Raw genomic sequence first — 21,777 nt, 5'->3', positions numbered from 1 at the left:
ATTCTGAGGCTATGCCCTCTGGTCCTAGACTCTTCCACTATTGGGAACATCCTCTCACATCCAGGCCTTTCATTATTCGGTAAGTTTCAATGAGGTCCCTCCTCATCCGTTTAAACTCTAGTGAGTACAAGCCCACTGCCGTCAAACGCTCATCACATGTTAATCCAATCATTCCCAGGATAATTTCATAAACCTCCTCTAGGACCTCTCCAATGCCAGCACATCCTTCCTCAGATATGGGGCCCAATTTTAATTATAATTATCGCTCTAAAGCTGTAACAGCTTCAATACAAATTGCCTATGTTCATTGCCCTGTACTGTAAGGTAAATGGATATTAACAGCAAAGCACGGTTTTCCAGTTTAGCTCTGAAACAAAGCTCACCTGATGAACCACCAGCCTTCGAGATTTCGCTGGATGACCTCCACCATGACGCCCTTCTCAAACCCAATTTCATCTTTGCCCTGGTTGACGTACGGTTGCACAGTGATATATTTTTCCTCTATGACAAATAAACATCATCGCAAAGTTAGAGCAAGATGTTTCCAAAATCTTTCAGTTGCTACAGCGTTGGTGAGCATCCAGAACAATTCAACAAGCTCTCTCTCTAAGCTTCCTCTACTTCATTTCTTGAACTCAATGTTTAATTAAGCAATCTTTTGAATAAAGAAAAGTAGCAGAATAGATTTATAAGATGGTTCTGCAAGGCAGAAGAAGCAGTCTGCCCATTGTCCTTGTGCTGACTTTCGGAAATGGTCTCCAGTTAATTCAATTTCTGTTTTAAATGAAGGAACTTTTTTAAATGAAGCATCTTGGTCGGCATGAACAAGTTGGGCTGAATGACTATGTTTTAGATATGAATGTAGGAGGAATGATTAGTAAGTTTGTAGATAACATGAAAATTATTGGTGTTGTGGTCAGCGAGCAAGGTTGGCTGGCTATCGGAGTAGATAGATCACATTAAAAAAAAATTGGTGGAGCATTAGCACATTTAATTCAATAGGACTATGCACAAAGTATTTTAAGTGGAACAAAGGGGAAAGATGTGGTACAGATAGTGGTTGATAGCTTGAACAAGCTGCCAGAGTGGCTGGTGGAATCCGATGAAATTAATATGTTTAGCGTACAGACAGACACTTAAATAAGTTGGGCATAGGGGGATACTGGCCTAATGCGGTCAAATGGGATTCATGTAGATGGGCAAAAATGCCAGCATGGAGGTAGTGAGCTTAAGGGCACTGTACTGTACATTCAATGTCTCTGATGATGATGATAGTTCAGCACTGGAATAAACTAATTAAACATACAAATATTTAACCTATAATATATTCAACACATTGTAGTTCAAACAGGAAATAACTCAGACATAAGGAAGAAAATGCACAGAATTCCCTCCTGCATCTCTGGTATTTGCCCACTAACAACAATTACATAAAATGAATGCCTGCATCTGGAACAGCTGCTAAATGTGACCATGAAGGGTTATTTTAAGGAGACTGTTAAGTTAAACTAATTCTGGTTATATTGGAATTGTTAAAAAAAACACAAAGCTCAGAAATTCATTTCTATGAATACCATTGTGAGGAGAAAGACTGGAGAAGTTACGTCATTTGATTTTTATTTGAAATAGCTTGTGCTTCAAATGTGCCTCTGAGGTTGGAGAGCAATGGCAATTCCACTAGCAATGAAGAGCAGCAAGGAATGAAAAACAAAATCAAAAGTCTCATTTGAAAACATATAGCAAAGTCTCATTTGAAAACACATAGCATATAGATTTTGCATCAACTGGAATTATTTGTTGGGTCTGGAAAATTCTCAATATTTCCAAAGCACAAACTCACTGAAGAGGCCTTAATTCCACACCAAAGCTTCCATGTGAGGAGGGTAGAACACGAGAGGGGAGAGCTGGGGGGGGGGGGGGGGGGTTGTTCTGAAGGAGAACATGGGAGAATGAGCAGAACATTGGGAAGTCTGCCAAGATATGCAGGAGGGGAAAAGGGTTGCTAGTCAGAGTATGGAAGTGAATGGTAAAACTAGATATCGGGAGCAAAGAGTCAAAATGAATATAGAATAATACAGCACAGCATGGAATAACTTGGGAGCAGGACAGAGCTTAGGCAAGAACAGCAGGGTATGAGAACTGATCATAACTTGGGGAAAGAAGTCAAGCTTGCAACTCTGCCTTCCCCCCAATTCCTGTGGGGAAAGGCAGAGGGAAATAACAGAAGAGGCTTGATGAGGAGGCAATCGGCAGAATGTGACAGCAGAACCAGTGGAGAGGGAGGACTTAACAGTGGAGCTGCAGACTTAACATTTTATTATTTAAATCTAATGAATGCAAGCATTTTTTTTGACAGGATTTCAAAAGGCTGGCTTTTTAACAGCATATCTTTGAGTAGGGAGAGAGCATACCTGATAGATTCCAAGATCAGTGATGAAATGAGGAATAACATTCATCAAAAAAATTTACATTTAATTTTTAACCAGGAAAAAATAAGCAGACTTATTAACAAAACTTGTGCAAAAAAAAAAAAAAAAAAAAAATTACTGGTGTGTAGCAGGAGCTTATTCAAAGCCACACCAAGCCTGTGATTTCTGTAATGCACACAGCGACTTCACAGGCAAAATCATCCCCATATATTCATTTTTAGCATTTTTCATTTCTGAGAATTAAAAAATGTAAGCAATGGATTTCAGAATTTCCCTTCTTTTCTAGCATAAATTTGACAGGCCAAATGGCTTCATCCTTTGTTGCATCCACTCCAGTAGGTGCAGAAATCAAAGAATAAAAAAGCAGAACAAATTATCAGTACCTGTTCAACGAGGGAATGTGATAGAAACATAAACATAACACATGCACACACAATCAACAAATTGGAAGCATCAGGCCTTTAGTGAAAGCTGTTTTGTCTCTGTCCGGTAGCGGAATAAAAGCGTGCGTGATTTGAGAGGGCACGGGGCTTTGTTCACCTGGGCTTTGTTGGCGGCTACACATTCCTCCCAAAGTCCACCTCCGATCCAGCCGACGCAGATGAGCTTTACGTCTCTTAGTGACTATAAGTATGGAGTGAAATATTACAAAACAGACACAAAATCAAACAGCCAAGTGTTTATGACAAAGAGATGAACATATTGACAAAGAAACCACATGGACCAGGACTGGAAGGAGTTTATGGAATTGCACTATTATGAATAAATCTTTCAATGATTACCACTGGTTTACCGGTTCTTCAATTGGTTGTGTATTTCTCCGTACGCTAGAAAAAGCCTAGATTTGATTCTCTTCCTCGAGATACAACAATCTGTTTAAGAACCATCATATCCCCTCAGCACCAAGGAGAACAATTAGCACATTTCAGTGACTAAAATGTATCTGGCTACTTTATTAAGGATAATCCCAGGAGACTTTATGTATATAAAAGGAAAAAGGGTAACCGGGGAATGATAGGACCCCTGAGGAATCAAAGCGATTAACTGCGCAGAGCCACAGGAGATGGGCAAGGTCCTCAATAAGTATTTCTCCTGTTTTTACTGTGGGGAAAGACATAAGGACTGGAGAACATGGGGCAGTCAATGGAAGTGTCTTGAGAGCAATCAGCATTATGGTCAAGGAGCTGCTGAAGGTCCTGACACACATGGTGGTAGACAAATTTCCCAGGCCTGATCAAATATATCCGAGGACACTGTGGGAAGCTAGAGAGATTGCAGGTGCTCTGGCTGAGATTTATGAGTCGTCATTCAATACAGGTGAAGTACCAAAAGACTGGCGGGGGGGCAAATGTTGCACCTCTATTCAAGAAGGACTGCAGGGAAAAGCCAGGGTACTATAGAGCAGAGAGCCTAACATCGGTGGTCTTTGTTCTTGGTTCTTGGTTTCTTGGTCCTCCAAAATATTCCTAAAGGAATTTAAACTGGAGGTGGTGGAGGGAGGACTTAAGTCAGAAAGGGTAATTGGGAAGAAAGAGCTACTTTAAATTTAGTTGCATCTGGTTGGGTAACTATAGTAGGGTGGAGATAGTAGGGTCAGAATAGTATAATAGGGTCATAAAGTTATTAGACAGTATTCCACGAGATAAGATATACATGCATCTAGATGGACATGGGTTGATTAGGGATCATCAGTGTGGTTTTGTACAGGGGAGGTCGTGTCTCAAGAACCTCATTGAGCTTTTTAAAGATGTTATAAAAAAGGTTGATGAGGGCAGAGCTGTAGATGTTTTATAAATGGATTTTAGTAAGGCAAAGGTTTAACAAGGTTCCACATGGTAGGCTGCTCTAGAAGGTTAGATTGCATGAGATCCAAGAAGAGATAGCTGAATGGATAGAAAACTGGCTTCATGGAAGAAAGCAGAGAGTTCTACCGGGGTTAGTGGTTGAAGCAGAGAGTGATGGTGGAGGATGTTTTTTCAAACTGGAGGCTTGTGGTTAGTGGTGTGCCACAGGGTTCAGTGCTAGGTCCATTGCTGCTTGTCACCTATATCAATGATTTGGATAAGAACGTACATAGCATGATTAGCAAGTTTACAGATGACACAAAGTGCTAGACAGGCTAGATGCAGAAAAAATGTTCCTGATGTTGGAGGAGTCCAAAACCAGGGGTCACAGTTTAAGGATAAGGGGTAGGCCATTTAGGACCGAGATGAGGAAAAACATTTTCACCCAGAGAGTTGTGAATCTGTGGAATTCTCTGCCATAGAAAGCAGTGGAGGCCAATTCATTGGATGTTTTCAAGAGGGAGTTCGATTTAGCTCTTAGGTCTAAAGGAATCAAGAGATATGGGGAAAAAGCAGGAATGGGGTACTGATTTTAGATGATCAGCCACGATCATATTGAATGGCGGTGCTGGCTCAAAGGGCCGAATGGCCTACTCCTGCACCTATCTATCTTTGTTTCTAACAGCCAAAAAACCTTTAGAAATATTCTATTCTATCAGACAGATAACCAATGGTTTATCTCAATTAGTTGTCCTATTAAATCCATGTGCATTCATCCCAGTTATTCTTCCAGCCTGGAATCCATAAATGGTTTTTGTTTTAGTACTGACAATGAAAATACTGGCGAGCAATGGTTCTTTCACACTCTGAGTACTAATTACTTTTCATCATTTAGTAGCATTCATATATTCTCATGCATTGTATCAAGTCTGACTTGCTTTAGGAGTCAGGTTAATCCATGTGGAAACAGGAAACACTAATTTATCCATGCTGTCCAACATGTCCCGTCCACACAAGTCCCACCTGCCTGAGTTTGGTCCATATCCCTCTAAACCTATCTTGTACCGGGCCAAACGTTTTTTTAAACATGAATGAATGAATAAGTTTATTGGCCAAGTATTCACATACAAGGATTCACATATGTTCATAAACATAGTGACAGTATATGCTCTGAATACACATTGACAATGATTTAATGGATGGCCTATAAACCAAATGAGAATGGGAGTCTTGCTCTTGTAGACATAGATGGGCAGGGGAACTTTATGAAATGCTTTGCAAAAATCCATGTAGACAACATCCAAGCCCAAGAGTGATTACTGTAGCGTGCAGGCTCTCATCGCCTGCATGCAAGGGTCACCCACTGTCTTCACAGAATTAAGAGGGGGGGGGGGGTGGATCTGTGTCTGTGCCTGTGTGTGTCTGTGTGTTTTAAACACAAGAAAGCAATTTTTTCACAAACTGCTACCTGTGAACATTAGCACAGCTTAACTATCTTTATCAACAGTACTCAGAGATTTAAATGCTCAAATGCCAGTATTTAAGAAAATGATTCAAAACAAATCACTGAAAAACTGGAAAGAGTTTATTAAACACAAAATGCAAATTACACAAGGAGCCAACAACCTTAACGATAGAATGAGGTGATGACCAGAAATTTATTAATTCACATTGAATGAGATGGGGTACGTAGATGTGGAGTAACATAGAACCTGGTAGATGATAAAAGACCAAATTCAGCTAGTTTTCCTTCCTTATGCAATTGTTCACTGATCAATGCGCCCCGATATTAAATAATGAGAATTTCAACATTTCGCAGTCTGGTCAGACATAGCTTCAAGAAGTATGTAAAGAAAGGGTGATGAAGAGTTTTAGTGAAGGAATTTAGCATAGCACATAGAAGAGTACAGCACCAGAGCAGGCCCTTCTGCCCAGTGTCTATGCCGTATATGATGCCAAAACCATCACTTATCCACCTGCACATAACCCATATCCATCCATTCCCTGCATATCCATATGCCTATCCAAAAGACAAATGCCACTAACTTATCTGGTTCAACCACTAACCCCGGTAGCACCTTCCAAGCACTCACCACCCACTGTGTAAAAATAATTCACCCTTTTAACTTTGGCTCTTAAAACTATACCCTATAATACTTGATATTTCCATCCTGGGACCGACTACCCTATATATGCCTCATAATTTTGTATGCTTCTATCAGGTCTCCCCGCAACCTCTGACATTCCAGAGAAAACAATCCAAGTCTGTCCAACCTCTCCCTGCAGCTAATAACCCCTAATCAAGGCATCATTCTGGTAAACCTCCTCTGCATCCTTTCTGTAATAATGGCAACCAGAACTGCACATAGTACTCCATATGTGGCATAACCAAAGTCCTATAAAGCTACATCAGGACTTCCAGACTCTTATGCTCAATACCCCAACCTATGAAAGCAAACATACCATAATGCCTTCTTTGCCACTATCTATTTGGTAAGGAAAGGATTTGGACCCCAAGATCCCTTTGTACATCAATGCTGTTAAGGGTATATAATAGTATATTTCCCCTTATATTTTGCCCTCCCAAAATACAACACCTCACATCTGTTCGGATTAAACTCCCATCTGCCATTTCTCTGCCCATTTCTGTAGCAATATCCCACGGTGTACTTTGACGGCCTTCCCCAGCAATCTTGGTGTCTTACCAATCAACATGTCCATATTTACATCCCAGTCATTTATATCTATCACAAACAGCAGCAGACCCAGCACAAATCCCTGTGGAGCTCCACTAGTCACAGACCTCCAGCCTAAATATTGTCCTTCCAACACAACTCTCTAACAGCAAGCCAGTTCTGAATCGATACGACCAGGTCACTACTAATCCTGCGCATCTTAATATTCTGGATCAGCCTACCATGGGGAACTTTATGAAATGCTTTACAAAAATTCATGTAGACAACATCCATGCCCTACACTCATCGATCTCCTCAAACACTCGATCAAGTTAATAAGACCATAGGGCTCAGGCTGTTGGAAGCATGCATACCAGTGGTGAGAAACAGAGAATCTGTTATTACCTAGCCAATGTTTCCTTCAGTGAGGATATTAATTCAGAATCAAAGAAACTTGCAGAAGATATACCAGCGCTGATTCTTTAAAACATCAGCTGTATTTAATTTTTTCTTCCTGCATGTTGTCCGTAAGTCTGGGTATTTGAACATCAAGGCGTCTTTGTTCTTTCATGTTGTTCTTGCTAACTCTCTTTTAAAAATATTTATGACATCAATTTCTTTCACCATTTCAGATTGAGACTTGTCAGGACCTAGAAGTCTCTATGAAAACATCTTCATTTTTGATCCCTTGCCATTGATTTAGAGCCTGGAATCTCATGTCAAAGTTGCAACATGACATGATACAGCAATTCCAACACACAGAAATGTGAAAGGCAGCAGAGAGGAGTAGAATTAGCCCAGCCCAACGCGGGCACAACATCCGCTCCATCGAAAATATCTATACGAGGCACTGCCTCAAGAAGGTACCACCACCATTTGGGCCATGCCCTATTCTCACTGCTATTATCGGGCAGGAGATACAGAAGCCTGGAGGTCCCACATTAGGCTCTTTAATTTTCCAGCACAACCGCAACCCTATCTCGACAGCAGAATACCAGAACACCTCTTGCACTGCAATAGACTTACTTTAAAAAATGTATTTTTTTCTTTTCAAAATGTTAAGTAATTTAAGTACAATTTCTGTTAATGTTTTGCTGTTGTCTGTGTTCTTGTGATGTTGCAGGAACAAGATTTTCATTATACATGTACCTCACCATGCTTGTGTATGCCATAAACCCGACTTGACCAAATTTTCAGATTGTTTTTTATTTTTATATTCAATGCATTTATAAACCAATTGACCCAGATGACATTTAACCATCTGACCAGCTTGATGTGATACCTTTAAAGATTAATATCTGAACACAAAGATGTCTGCTTAAAGAAAAAAAAACTGCAAGAGGAAGTCAGTGGGTCAAACAGCATCTGCTGCAGAAGCACCCGCTGCAGGGTCTTGACCCAAAACATCAACCATCCCTTTGCATCCACAGATGCTGCTCTACCCACTGTGTTCCTCCAACAGCGTGTTTTTGCTCCAGATTCCAGTTGTCTTCAAAATGAGATCAGATAAAAGCAGACTAATGTAACAAATACCCCGTTAGTCACAAATGTCCTCAGAAGACCTCTATTCGGTTTGGCTAACATGAGTTTCCCAGTCACGTCCATGTCCCTTCGGCCAATCACTGCCAAGCAAGATACTCATATATGCTAATCCCATTTGCCCAAGTTTGCACCCTGTTCCTCTATATGTCTAATAATCATACTGCTCTGTCAAGAAGCACAAGAGACTGCAGATGCTGGAATCGTGAGCAAAAAATTGAGGAAAGGAACATGGGGTATTAGGAGAGAAATGGGGGAAATGAGGAGGAGGAGGAAAAAAAGAACAGGTTGAGGGGGCTGGAGGGAGAAAGGTATGTGCACCGGTGGGGGTGGGAACAAAGAGGAGCACCAGGGGGTTTACTTGAAATTGGAGAATTCAATGTTTATCCATATCCCTCCCTCTGACCTTACATTTCACTCCCCTCTTTCTACCACATTTGACACTCTTTTGTCTCCTTTTACCGAGTCGTTGCCAGTATTGTCAATGTCTGTCATTCATCCCTTCTCACCTCTATTCTCCTATCACTTGCCAGGCTTTGCATCACCTCTACCACTCTTTGCCAGTTCTCTCCCCTGCTAGATTTGTCTGAAGAAAGCTTGATACTTTGGTGCACCAAAATGTTAAGCACGTTCTTTTGTTCCTTTCAGCAGAATTTTAGAATGGCTGCAAAGTGCAACTGCATGCCTACCCTCTCCAGCTCTTGTTGTCCTGATATCCAGGTCATCTCGGGTTTCATTGTGAGACTCCAGGTAAGTAGCTGGGACCCAACCTTGTTCTTCTGTTGTACTCACAAACCACCAACCTGAAATAGAAAGAGCAGATTATGTTTGGTTAATTGAAACGGTGGGGTCATTATATTTTCAGATGTGATTCACCTAAACGTTATCCGGTCAAATGTCAGTTGTGTCAATGTAGAGCAAATTTAGCTGTTGTTTACAGGTCAACCACTGGTCATCTTCCAAATCAATTTTCCAATATATCTTCTTTTTACCTCAGCCATGGGTTCCCCTCCAGGGTAAATACCAAGATCCTCAACCACATTCACTTCATTTACTACACTCTCTTTCCGTTCAGACAAGATACGATCCATCTCCAGAACGTTCGAAGCCTCACGCGAGATCCCACCATCAGATACATCTTCCCTCTTCTCTCCATTTCAACATTCTGAAGAAACTGCTTATCTACATGCTTCGGTTCACTCTTCCATCATCACCAATAACTCCTCTCCTTCACATAAGATAGACAGGAGCATATTTTGATAGACATGGGACATGGGCTGATTAGGGATAATCCGCATGGTTCTGTACTTGGGAAAACATGGTTCAGGAATCTGATGGAATTTTTTGAAGATGTAACTAAAAAGGTTGATGACAGCAAAGCTGTAGATGTAGTTTATATGGACTTCAGTATCTGATATGGCTCCACATGGCAGACTGCTCTGGAAGGTTAGATCACATGGGATCCAGGGGGAGCTAGCTGACTAGATTGGACAGAATTGGTTTCATGAAAGGATGCAGAGGGTGATGGTAGAACGTTGTTTACAGACTGGAGGCCTGTGACTAGTGGTGTGCCTTAGGGAATTGTGCTGGGCCCATTGCTGTTCATATGTGGTTTATATCAACATTTGAATGAGAATGTATATGGCATTATTAGCAAGTTTGCAGATGTCACTGAAGTGGAGGAAATGATAGTTGGCGAAGATGGTTATCACAAGGTGCCGCAGGATCTTGGGCAGGTGGGCTGAGGAATGGTTATTAGAGTTTAATGCAGATAAATGCAAGGTGTTGCATTTTAGGAAGTTAAACCTTCACAGTGAAAGGCAGCACTCCGAGGAGTGTTGTGGAGCAGAGAAAACTAGGAGTACAGGTCCATAGTTTAGGGTCAAACCCTACTTCAGAACTTGAAAGATCTGTTCAATATTGATTGAACTATCAAGGACTCACAGCTCACTATTTGCCATAATTTTAAGTGTTATCGCAGCCTGGCAGAAGGTACAAAGATGATCCATTCTTTAAAGTCGAACAAAATTCGCTAATCAATTTCCAAAACATGCTGCGGTTGAACCATGCTACTCTGCCTGCATGTGAGCCATATCCCATATTGCTACAGTTTTCTGAGTCCAACATTGAGACCAACAATTCTGATGATCAGATATGCCAGCATTTTATATTCAGTCTTTCAGCATTCAGATCTTTTTCAGTTATGTTAGATAATTATTCACCAGTACCAGTTCCTCCTGGCTGATCTTCTGTCCCCTTATTTGACCTGTTACCAACTTCTTTGCGATTTAACCTCTCTCATCTTCCAATCCAACATTTGTTTACTACTAACATTCCCATCTCTGCATCTTAAAATCTATTATGCTTCTGATAACCCCAATTATGGTGAAATTTCATTCACCTGAGATCTCAATTCCATAAAGTACTGAGTATTTACAGCATTATTTTATGTCATAGATCCATAGCTGATATATATATATAAGCAACTGCAATTTAACTCCCAAACCTGCAATGTATTTGAGTCAGAAGAATGTCAGGCAATATAAAATTAACAATACAAACAGGCGCAAGAACAGAGAGATATGTATGAAGTGAATTTGCCAGGACATGTGGGGATTGCAGTTCAGAAAACAAAATTGCTCCAATACTCATCCGCCTTTCCCTCAAATCCTTCTACTAATTAATTGAGAAAAGGCACAAAGCAAATTGATTGTGCTGGACCTTACAAGTCACTAAGGACCTAGTGGCCTTTGAATGGTTATAAAATCTGTAGCAAGTCAGAGATGTTGGAATTGTGCACCTTGGACACTTAGAAGATACTAATATAACTAAGTAAAGTGGATTTATAAAAGGGAAATTATGTTGGACTAATCCATTTGAGTTCTTCCAATATGTATCTAGCAGAGTGAATGGAGGGAAGTAGTGTATTTGGACTTACAGTTGACTTTCAATTAGAGGGTTGGAAGAGGAATTGGAGTTAATTCCTCCAGTTAAGTGAAAACTGAGTAGAAATGATTGTGTTCTTATTAGTTGAGGGCTGTGGCCAGCAGTTAAAGCAGGGCAGAGATCAGTGGCTGCATTCCAACTAGTCACAATCTGTACCAATGATTTGGCTGGGTGGACCAAATGTTACATTTCTAGATTTTCTGACACGTGAGAATACGAGAGCGATGAAAATATGAGCAGTGATGAGAATTTAAAGAGGCTCCACACAGAGTGAAATAAGCCTGGTGATGGCAGAAAGAGTACAATGTTGAAAATATGAGATTATCCACTTTAGTAGAGAAAATAGAAATGCTGACTACTTATCAAATGGTGAAGGATTGGGAAATGTTAATGTATAAAAGGACCTCAGTGTCTTCGAACATAATACTGTGAAAGCTAAGAGGCCGATAGATACAGCAGGTAATTAGAAAGGCGAGTGGTGTGTTGCCCTTTATTGCGAGAGAATTTAAGGATGAGGATCAATGTTTAGCTGCAATTCTTTAGGGTGTTGGTCAGACCATGCTTAGATAAATAAGTATAAACTTGCCATAATGTGAGTGCAGCAATTACTCACCAGATAGGTTCTTGGGATAGAGAGTTTATCATGAGGAGAGTTTGATTACGTGCAGTCTTATCCTCTAGTGCAGGGGCCTCCAAACTTTTCAGCATGAGGGCCACATTATATATTTGGCACATTTTTGCAGGCCGTACACACACACACACACTCACACTCACATACACTCACACCCACCCACATACACCCACCCACCCACACACACCCACCCACACACTGGGGCCACTGCCGCCGATCCTCACTGTCTCCCCGGGGCCATCGACGGTAACCTGTCAGCAGCTGCACACAAACCCTCAACTTGATAGCCTACAGCAAACTGACGTTTAAGTTCCCGCGCTACCACAGAAGCCGCTAAACAGCCCGCTGCACGGAACGTGGCGAGGCGGATAAAATGGTCGGAATGTGGTCCGCAGGCCATAGTTTGGAGACTGGGGCCATAGTTTAGAGTTTAGAAGAACGAGAGTGATCTCAATGAAATATACTTAGAGTGTTGAAAAGCAAATAATGATTTGCCAGGCTAACGAATCACAGAGATTACAGTCATATTTCAAAGTAAAGAATGGGATGATTCAAAAGTGAATGGAAATGCAAAATTTTCAGTCAGTCAGTCGTGCATCTTTGGAATTCTCTACCCAAGGATATAAAGTCTCAGTCTATAATGGCATTCTGAATTTCTCCCTCTCCCATCATTTCAAGCACTTACTTCCATGTTCACTGGTTGACACAACATTATCGTCAATGAGCTCTCTCATTTTTTTAAATCTTTGTGCCAAGTGAAATTTGCCACTCTCAACGTGACACATATCAATTGTCCTCCCTTAGCCTCATATCCCTTGGTTCCCAAGCAACCCCAGCCCATCCAATCCTTGATCCCAACTAAACGTTTCCATTCCTCACATCTCCCATGAATCCTCTCCAGTCCCCAATCACATCCTTGTGCAATGTGATGACTAGAATTCTACATAGCAGTCAATGTGTGTGTATGCACTTATCCTAACTACCCTCTGCCCTTATTTATATACTTGGTCTAACAAAGAAAAATACCCTTTGTGCCTTCTTAACCAAATTAATCTGTCCTGCTACCTTTATGATCTGTGTATATATTTCATTGGATAGGAAAGATTGGGAGGGAAATAGGCCAAATGCAGGTAAATGAGATCAGTTGCCATGGGGCATCTTAATCGGCTTGGACGGGTTATGCTGAAGTGCCTATTAATGTGCTGTATGACCTGATACTTCAATTCTACTTCTGTTCAGCATACCACCATTTATTGTGTACTCCTTTGATTTATTATGCCTCTGCACATGCATTATTTCACTTTAATGGATGAATACTATCTGACAGATCTTTGCTCACTGACCCGACCATAATTATTCTACATTCTAAAACTTCCTTCTCACTACAAATCATGATGGCAAATGGCAGATCATATTGCGACCAAACGTTATCTTATTCAAAATGCTTTGGTAAACATGATGGGCTGATTGGCTTCCGTCTGTGCTCTATTATTCCAAGACTAGGAACTGCTAAGTACTAAGCTAGCGATTCAGAACTATCATAATGTTGGTCCTAAGATGTTCAGACTTCTGGACTTTCAATATGTTCCACTGCAGCTACACTAATTTTACAGTAACAACAGGAGCCAAAAGTTTCAAAAATTGGTTCAAGAACTTTACATAGTCAGCAGCTAGGAAGAGCAGGTTCCAAGCCAAATTAACTGCCAAAAATGACTGAACTGTGAATAGAGAGCTTTGTGCTGTAGTAGGCTCTCCATCAAATCTTGCTATCAAAATAAGTTGTAGCAACTGGTCATTCCCTGGATTTAAAAAAATGATCAGTCTCTGCATACAACCATTTTTAATAGATGCTATCTTTTTATGTACATGGGTTTGACCCATGAGTTACACACAGAACTGATACAGGCCCTTCAGCCCAACTCGTCCTTGTGGACCAAGATACCCATTTTAGCTAGCCCCATTTGCCTGCATTGAACCATATTCTTTCCAAATCTTTCCCATTCATGTACATACACAAATGTATTTTAAACGTTGTTATTGCACCTGCCTCCATTGCATCCTCTGGAAATGTGTTCCTCATACATGTCACCCCATGTGTGAAAAAAAATCGCCCCTCTGGTTCCTATTAAATCTTTCCTCTCTTAATTTAAATGTATATCATCTCGCTCTTGATTTTCGATCACTGGGGAAAGACGCATTCACCTTATCTATGCTCAACTGAAAGGTGATTGTATCCACCTCCAAAAGATCACCTTTCAGTCTCCTTAAGTCCAGGTTTGCACTCTCTCTCCTTATAACTTTGTTCCCCTGATCATAGCCTTAGAATTAAAGGACTTTCCTTTAGGAAGTAGATTATTTAGTCAGGGGGTGGCGAATCTGTGGAATTCACTGCTACAGAAGGCTGTGGAGGCCAAGTCAATGGATATTTTAAGGCAGAGATAGATAGATTCTTGATTAGTACAGTTGTCAGGGGTTATGGGGAGAAGGCAGGAGAATGGGGCTAGGAGGGAGAGATAGATCAGCCATGATTGAATGCCAGAGTAGACTTGGCCTAATTCTGGGGGAGAGGAGATAGTTGATAACCTTTGGAAGCTGATAATTAAAAGCTCATCACCTGCACTTGATAAGTGTCACGACATCACCTTCCAGCAGGGTTTTAAACAAGAAATTGGATTTATATTTCAAAATAAAGTCAGTCATGGACTGTGGAAACAGGTCCATCGGCCTAACTTGCCCACACCGACCAACATGCCCCATCTACACTAGTCCCATCTGCCAACGTTCCCAGTGCCCTATCATACACTGTGTAGGTCCTGCCCATGTTAGTCACATGACTAGTCACAGGCCTCCAGAAGCCAATTTTTAATCCATTCAGCGACCTCTCCTTGGATCTCTTGCTAGCTCTCATCAAACTTTTTGGTCACATCTTTAAAAACTCAGATTTGTGAGATACGTCCTCCCACGTACAAACCATGCTATCCCAAATCAACCCTTGTCCAACAAAATGCATGTACATTTCATCCCTCAGAATGCACTCCAATAACCTGCCAACCACAGATGTCAGGCTCACAGTCCTGTAGTTCCCAGGCTTTTTCCTGCTGCCCTCACATCATTTGCCACCCTCCTGCCTTCCAGCAGCTCCACTGTATTTAATGCCGACCTGTATATCTCAGCCAGAATACCTGCACTCTCTAGCTTCTCATGGTGTCCTCTGATATATATGATCAGGTCCGTTGTTTGCCACCGGTTTCCCATTCCTTACGTCTTTCTCCATGGGAAAAACAGAAGAGAAATACTCATTGAGGACCTTGCTATCTCCTGTGGCTCCACAGAGTTGACTGCTTTGATTCCTTAGGGGTCCTACTCTCTCTGGTTACCCTTTTTCCCTTTATGTGTTTGTAAAATCACTTGGGATTATCCTTAATGCTCTCTGCCAGAGCTATCTCCTGAACCTTTTTTGCCCTCTGGATTTACTTTTTTAGCTTGCTCCTTAGTTCCCGAAACTTCTCAGGGATACACTTGATCCCAGCTGCTTACACCTGTCCCATGGCTCCTCCTTACTCAATTTCCCTCATCATCCAAGCTTCCTTATGTTCACCTGCCCTGGCCTTCACTCTGAACGTGCATGTCCTGGACTCTTAGCAGCACACTTTTAAAAACACCCCACATTCCTGAAGTTCCTTTTTCTTCAAACAACCTACTCCAATTAACTTGACTGAGTTCCTGTCTCATACCCTCAAAGTTGGCCTTGTCCTAATTTTGAATTTTAACTCATGGGACTGCTTTGTCTCTATCCAGAACTATCTTAAATCTAAAAGGGCTCTTAAAAATAGTGGAGTCAGGGGATATGGGGAAAAGGCAGGAATGGGGTACTGATTGGTACTGACAATCAGCCATGATCACATTGAATGGCGGTGCTGGCTCAAAGGGCCGAATGGCTTACTCCTGCACCTATTGTCTATTGTCTAATAGAACACTGGTTGCTTGTCCCAAAAGTCTCATCCACAAACACTTCATTCATCTACTCCTTCCAATTTCACAAGACTAGATAAAGCATTGCCCTCTCATGCGTGGGCCCCTCAACAGATTGCCAGAGGAAACTCTCGTGAACACATTGGACAAATTCCACCCCATCTAAACCTTTTATCCAGTCAATATTGCAAAAGTTAAAATCCCCCACTATGACAGTCTTATTAGACCTACAGCTGCCTGCAATCTCCTGGCATATTTGCTCTTCTAATTCCCATGGACTATTTTGGGGCCAGTGGTACACTCCCAACAAGGTGATCATCCCTTTCTTGTTCCTTAGCTCCATCCATATATCCTCACTAGACGAACCGTCCATAATGTCATCTCTGACCACTGCCGTGACATCCTCCTTAACCAATAACGCAACACCCCCTCCTTTTTTACCACCTACCTCCGTCTCCCCTGAAGCACCTGTACCCTGGAACATTGAGCTGCCAGACTTGCATCTCTCTTAACCAAGTTTCCGTGACTGATACAACGTCCCAATCGCACGTAATTATCCATGCCCTAAACTCTTGCATTAAAGTAAATGCAATTTAAACCAACATTCCTTCCTAACTCCCGCCTTTCTCTTGCTATTCTGCCCACTAAACTGTCTCTCATCACCCTCCATATTAAGTTTTACCGTTCACCTGCTTCGGTCTTGTAAAATAATCCCACCCCTCTGCCAATCTAGTTTAAACCCACCCATGTAGTTAAGGTGCAACCCATTTCCCCCCTTGTACACGTCGCCTCTGACCCAGAAAAGGTGCCAAAGGTCTAGAAAACTGAACCCTACCGCCTGCATCAACTCCTCAGCCACACATTCATCTGCCCTATCTTCGTGTTCCTACCCTCACCAGCATGTGGCACTAGACGCAATCCAGAGATCTCTGCCCAGAAGGTCCTGCTTTTTAGCCTTTTACCCAACTCCTTATACTGCAGTAACCTCCTTCCTTTTCTTACCTATATCTTTTGTGCCAACATGCACAATAACTTCACACGGCTCCCCCTCCGCTCTCCGAGACGTGCTGGATCCTGGCACCAGAGGCGCAGCTTCCCATCCTGGAATCTCGAGTGTTCCGGCAGAATCTCCTGTCTGTACCCCTAACTACAGAGTCGCCCACCTCTATGGTTCTGCCAGACGTCTCCCTTCCTTGCCGAGCCTTCGTAATAAGGTTAATGTCACAGCCCTGCCTGCGACTGCTGCTCAACCTTGATGTGTCATGAGGGTGTACCAGTTTAGATGAGGTACACTGGGGTCACCTCCACTCCACGTCTAATTCCCTTCCTCAGGGTCACCCACCTTCTTTAGTCCTGGATCTTCAGTGTGACAACCTCGCTATATGTCCTGTCCAAGAAGCTCTTATTTACCTGGATGATCCGGAGGTCATCCAGCTACTGCTCCAGTTCCTTAATGTGGTCTTTAAGGAGCTGCACCTGGACACAATTTCCACAAGTGTAGTCATCAGGGGTACCAGCAGTTTCCCCGACTTCCCACATCCTGCAGGAGGACATTGTACCAACTTACCTGCCATCCCCACTGCACCTAAACCGATAATTAAATAATTCATCTTGGAAAATAGCAGACAAGATGATGTTATTTGTTAAGTCTGGCAATGAGCTAGCACATATAATGGACCAAATGTCCTGCTTCTGTCATATACTACTTCAGTTTTGGACATCTTAGATTACCAACCATCACTCCCTCATCATCTCATCCCGCCCTCAGCATCTGTGTAGTAATCCCATCAACCTGTTTACTACCAAATCTCAGATCCTATTTTAATCCTTGCACAACAGTTTTGGCCTTCAAATGCCTTCATTTAGCATTAGATTTTTGAGATTCATAAATACTCACCAGAAAATATTGTATGCAGAAAGTAATATAAAATAATATGAACAGGACAGTCATAAAATTTAAATGAACGTATGAGTAGCATTGTGAAATTCAACATTAAAATAGTACTGAAAGTCCCTGAATAAAACATGACATTTGACATGTGTTCTAGGCGTTAGCATTGCTGTTCAAATCAGTACCGCTCCTCTCACCCCCAAGATTTAACTAATTAAGAAACAGTAAAGAATCCGCAACCAAGTTAACTTACTACTTCAAACAGAAATGCTGCTTGACCCGCTGAGTTACTCCAGTATTTCGTGCCTTTTTTTAAAAACTAGCACCCGCAGTTCCTTGTGTCTGTCAGTTGAAACATTGTTTGGCTACTTAACCATCTCCCACTACACCCGATGGAGATCATAAATAGCATCAACATTATTCACTCAGGAAAAGATATTCAGAGATTGCTCACCTTGCAAAGAAAATGCTTGAAATATTTAGTCATTCTGAGAAACATCGAGAGTTTGGATACAAGTAACTCAATGCAAAGCTCAAACTCTCAAGAAGAAACATTCCATCAGTTAATATGGCATTACAAAAACAAATGTGTGTTTTAGTCATAATGCACAAACCCAATATGGCTCAATACTGTCTCCATGGAAATCAAAATTCTACCAACAACACTGAGAAGTCCCTGGAAAAACAATTAGCAGAAAATTTCACTTAAGCCACTTTAAGTTTTGAATAGAGTCTGCATGCAACATGATATCAGAGACTATGCAGCACTCAGTGCATAACACTGCCTTGAATATTGATTCATGTATTGGGGGTTACCTGCAGAAGCCAAATATCAGAATGTTATTATTGACATAAAAGTAGAAATGTCATACAGTACAAAAATCTGAGTAAAGAATTCAAAGATTTGAATTGTTCAAATAAATATGCCGGCAGCAGATTCTGGCTGTGAGATTTGCACTGATAATCTGAAATTAAAATGGGTGTTTCCGACGAGCATTATCATAGTTAAATTCACCAGGATGTTGCTTGGGATGTTCCAGATAAGAGGAGAGGCAAATAGACTGGATTTATTTTCCTTGGAGGGTAGGAAACTGAGGAGAACCTGACAGAGTTGTACAAAAGTGTGAAAGGCATAGATAGGAAAGATAATAAGAAGCCTGTCCGCCCAACAGAGATGTGTAAGACCAGGGGGAATAGGTTTAAAGGGAGGAGTCTGAGGTTAAGACAATGGAGTTTATTGTATGATGAGGTACAGGTACAATATAAATCTTATCTGCAGCAGCATCACAAACATATAGAGCCAGACACCAGTCAAAACATAAATTACACATAAATTCTGCATAGAACCATTGAAACTTTAAACAGTACAGCACAGGAAAAGGTCCTTCAGTTCACAATATCTGTGCTAAACATGATACCAATTAAACTAATTATCTCTTCCTGTATGTGATCCATATCCCTTCATTCCCTGCATATCTAAAAACCTCAAACAACAACAAGACAGTGAAAAGTAGGAGACTATGCAAAAGACAAGACATTAGTGCAAAATGTAATTAGAACACAAGTTCATGGTAGTGATAAGGCGGTCCATAATGTTCCATTGCAGATATCGGATTCAGGTTGTGTAGGTCGGTTCCAGAAATTGATGGTTGTTGTAAGGTAGCTATCCCTGAACCTGGTGGTGTGGGACTTCAGACTTCTAACCATCATGCCCAACGGTAGCAATGAGAAAAGGGCCTTACCTAGACGATGGAGATACAATGACAAATGCTGTCTTCTTGAGGTTTTGATGTTGCGAAGGGCTGTGCCCATGATGGATGGGCTGAGTCTACCACTCACTGTCTACCACTCATGATATCTGCACTCTGTCAAATCTAGACACTTGCACACAGTTAGATTATTTTTTTCATTGGTGGTAGTGCTTTGAGCTACTAAGGACCTAGGTTCTGGAATGTGCTTCTAAGGCTCTACTCTCCTCTCCTCTTTTAAAGTATTTTTTAAGTCTCGCTCTTTGATTTAAGTTTTTTGTCATCGTCTCATGCTGTTTGATGTGCCTCAACATTCCTTTTTTGTTTGTTAATACCTTTAGAACATAGAGCAGTACTGCACAGGCTTTTTTTGGCCTTCAATATCTGTGCCAAAAACAAAGCCAAGATAAACTAATCTCATCTGCCTGCACATGATCCATATCCCTCCATTCCCTGCGCATCATTTGTTTATTCAAAAGCATCTTAAACACCACTATCTGTCTGCCTCCACCACAAATCCTGGCAGTGCGTTCCAGGAACCTATCACCGCCTGTGTAAAAAAACATCCCCCTGATGCGTGTTGACACTTATACTATCCAGTTTCACAGAGGAGGAGATATGGTGTACATGCCCTACCATTGGTGCTGAGCATCAGTCTGTGATTTCAGCTTAGCTCAAAGTTTTCTCTTCAAGCTTGTAGTGGAGATCGTACCTGGATTGCTTGCATCCCTGGAGACGATCTGCCACAGATATAACCCTCAGCAGGTTGCAAATCTGGTTCAAGCAGGGCGTCGGATTAGGGAAGACTCAAAATGTTTCTGTAGGGCTTCCATGCATTAGTTCATGAAAATGGTGATGACATCCCCATGTTCATTCAGGAATTCTGACGAATCCCTGAAAATAGCCCGGTCCACACAGTCTTATAATCGGTCCTCTCATTACCCTGAGCAGCACCTCTTGGTCTTTTTCACCAGAGTCATGCTTTTCAGTCTTTGCCTGTACACAAGAGGAAGCTGTAGCCAAGGTAAATGTATGAACAGTCCTTTTGCAGGTTTCTGCTTTTCCTACATTAAGATCACTCGTGTGTTTTGTGCTTTCCACTTGGTTCTTGACATTATTCAAAAAGAATTACCAATAAAAAGTCATGAATGCTTAAAAAACAAAAACAGATGAGACTGAATACATGAGTTTATGTTCTTCAAATGAACTGCAATTACATTCCAGGGGGTATTTCTTTAAAGAGTTCTGCTTTGAGTTGTTCCTTCTGTGTGGCCAGGAATAGCAGTGCACAGGAATTTATAGCTCAGGAGGCTGTTCAACCCTGCATCACATACCAATCCAGCAGCCACTGATGGAGCTTTTTGAAGAGGTTACAAATAAAATTGATACAGGCAAGGTGGGTATACATGGTATACATCGACTTTAGCAAAGGTTTTTGATAAGGTCTAACATGACAGGCTGGCCCAGAAAATTAAGGTACACAAGATCTAAGGTATTTTGGCAAAATAAATCCAAACTTGTCATGGTGATAGGAGAAAGAGGGTAGTGGTGGAGAGTTGTTTTTCTCACTGCAAGTTTATAATTAGTGGCACACTGTAGGGATAGCTGCTGAATCCTCTGTTGCTTGTTACATATTGGTGGAGTTGTAGATTGCGAGAATGGTCTCCCAAACATATAGAAGCACATAGATGAGCTGGAAAGCTGCATAGAGCAATGGCAGATGGAATTTAATTCAGAAAAGTAGGTTGCTTGCTGGTAAAGGGATGTGATGCAGTGCACAGGAATTTATAGCTCAGGAGGCTGTTCAACCCTGCATCACATACCAATCCAGCAGCCACTGATGGAGCTTTTTGAAGAGGTTACAAATAAAATTGATACAGGCAAGGTGGGTATACATGGTATACATCGACTTTAGCAAAGGTTTTTGATAAGGTCTAACATGACAGGCTGGCCCAGAAAATTAAGGTACACAAGATCTAAGGTATTTTGGCAAAATAAATCCAAACTTGTCATGGTGATAGGAGAAAGAGGGTAGTGGTGGAGAGTTGTTTTTCTCACTGCAAGTTTATAATTAGTGGCACACTGTAGGGATAGCTGCTGAATCCTCTGTTGCTTGTTACATATTGGTGGAGTTGTAGATTGCGAGAATGGTCTCCCAAACA

General features: G+C 41.5%; 1 protein-coding gene across 3 annotated transcripts in view; it reads right to left on the bottom strand.

Annotated features, from left to right (window-relative positions):
- sh3pxd2a (SH3 and PX domains 2A) overlaps positions 1-21,777 on the bottom strand; it is a 105,663-nt gene that overhangs the window by 15,936 nt on the left and 67,950 nt on the right. For 2 of the 3 annotated variants that reach the window (XM_033034239.1, XM_033034241.1), the window contains 3 exons: positions 9,117-9,230; positions 2,970-3,053; positions 384-501 (listed from right to left, as the gene is read on the bottom strand). In XM_033034239.1, coding sequence (XP_032890130.1) covers positions 384-501; positions 2,970-3,053; positions 9,117-9,230 — 316 coding nt within the window. The remainder of the gene's footprint in view (positions 1-383; positions 502-2,969; positions 3,054-9,116; positions 9,231-21,777) is intronic. The other variant, XM_033034240.1, reaches the window with a different exon arrangement.

The sequence above is a fragment of the Amblyraja radiata genome, chromosome 15, assembly GCF_010909765.2.
Source record: "Amblyraja radiata isolate CabotCenter1 chromosome 15, sAmbRad1.1.pri, whole genome shotgun sequence".
Classification (NCBI taxonomy): domain Eukaryota; kingdom Metazoa; phylum Chordata; class Chondrichthyes; order Rajiformes; family Rajidae; genus Amblyraja; species Amblyraja radiata.
The sequence above is the reverse complement of the archived record's forward strand: the minus strand, read 5'-3'. Positions and strand labels throughout refer to the sequence as shown.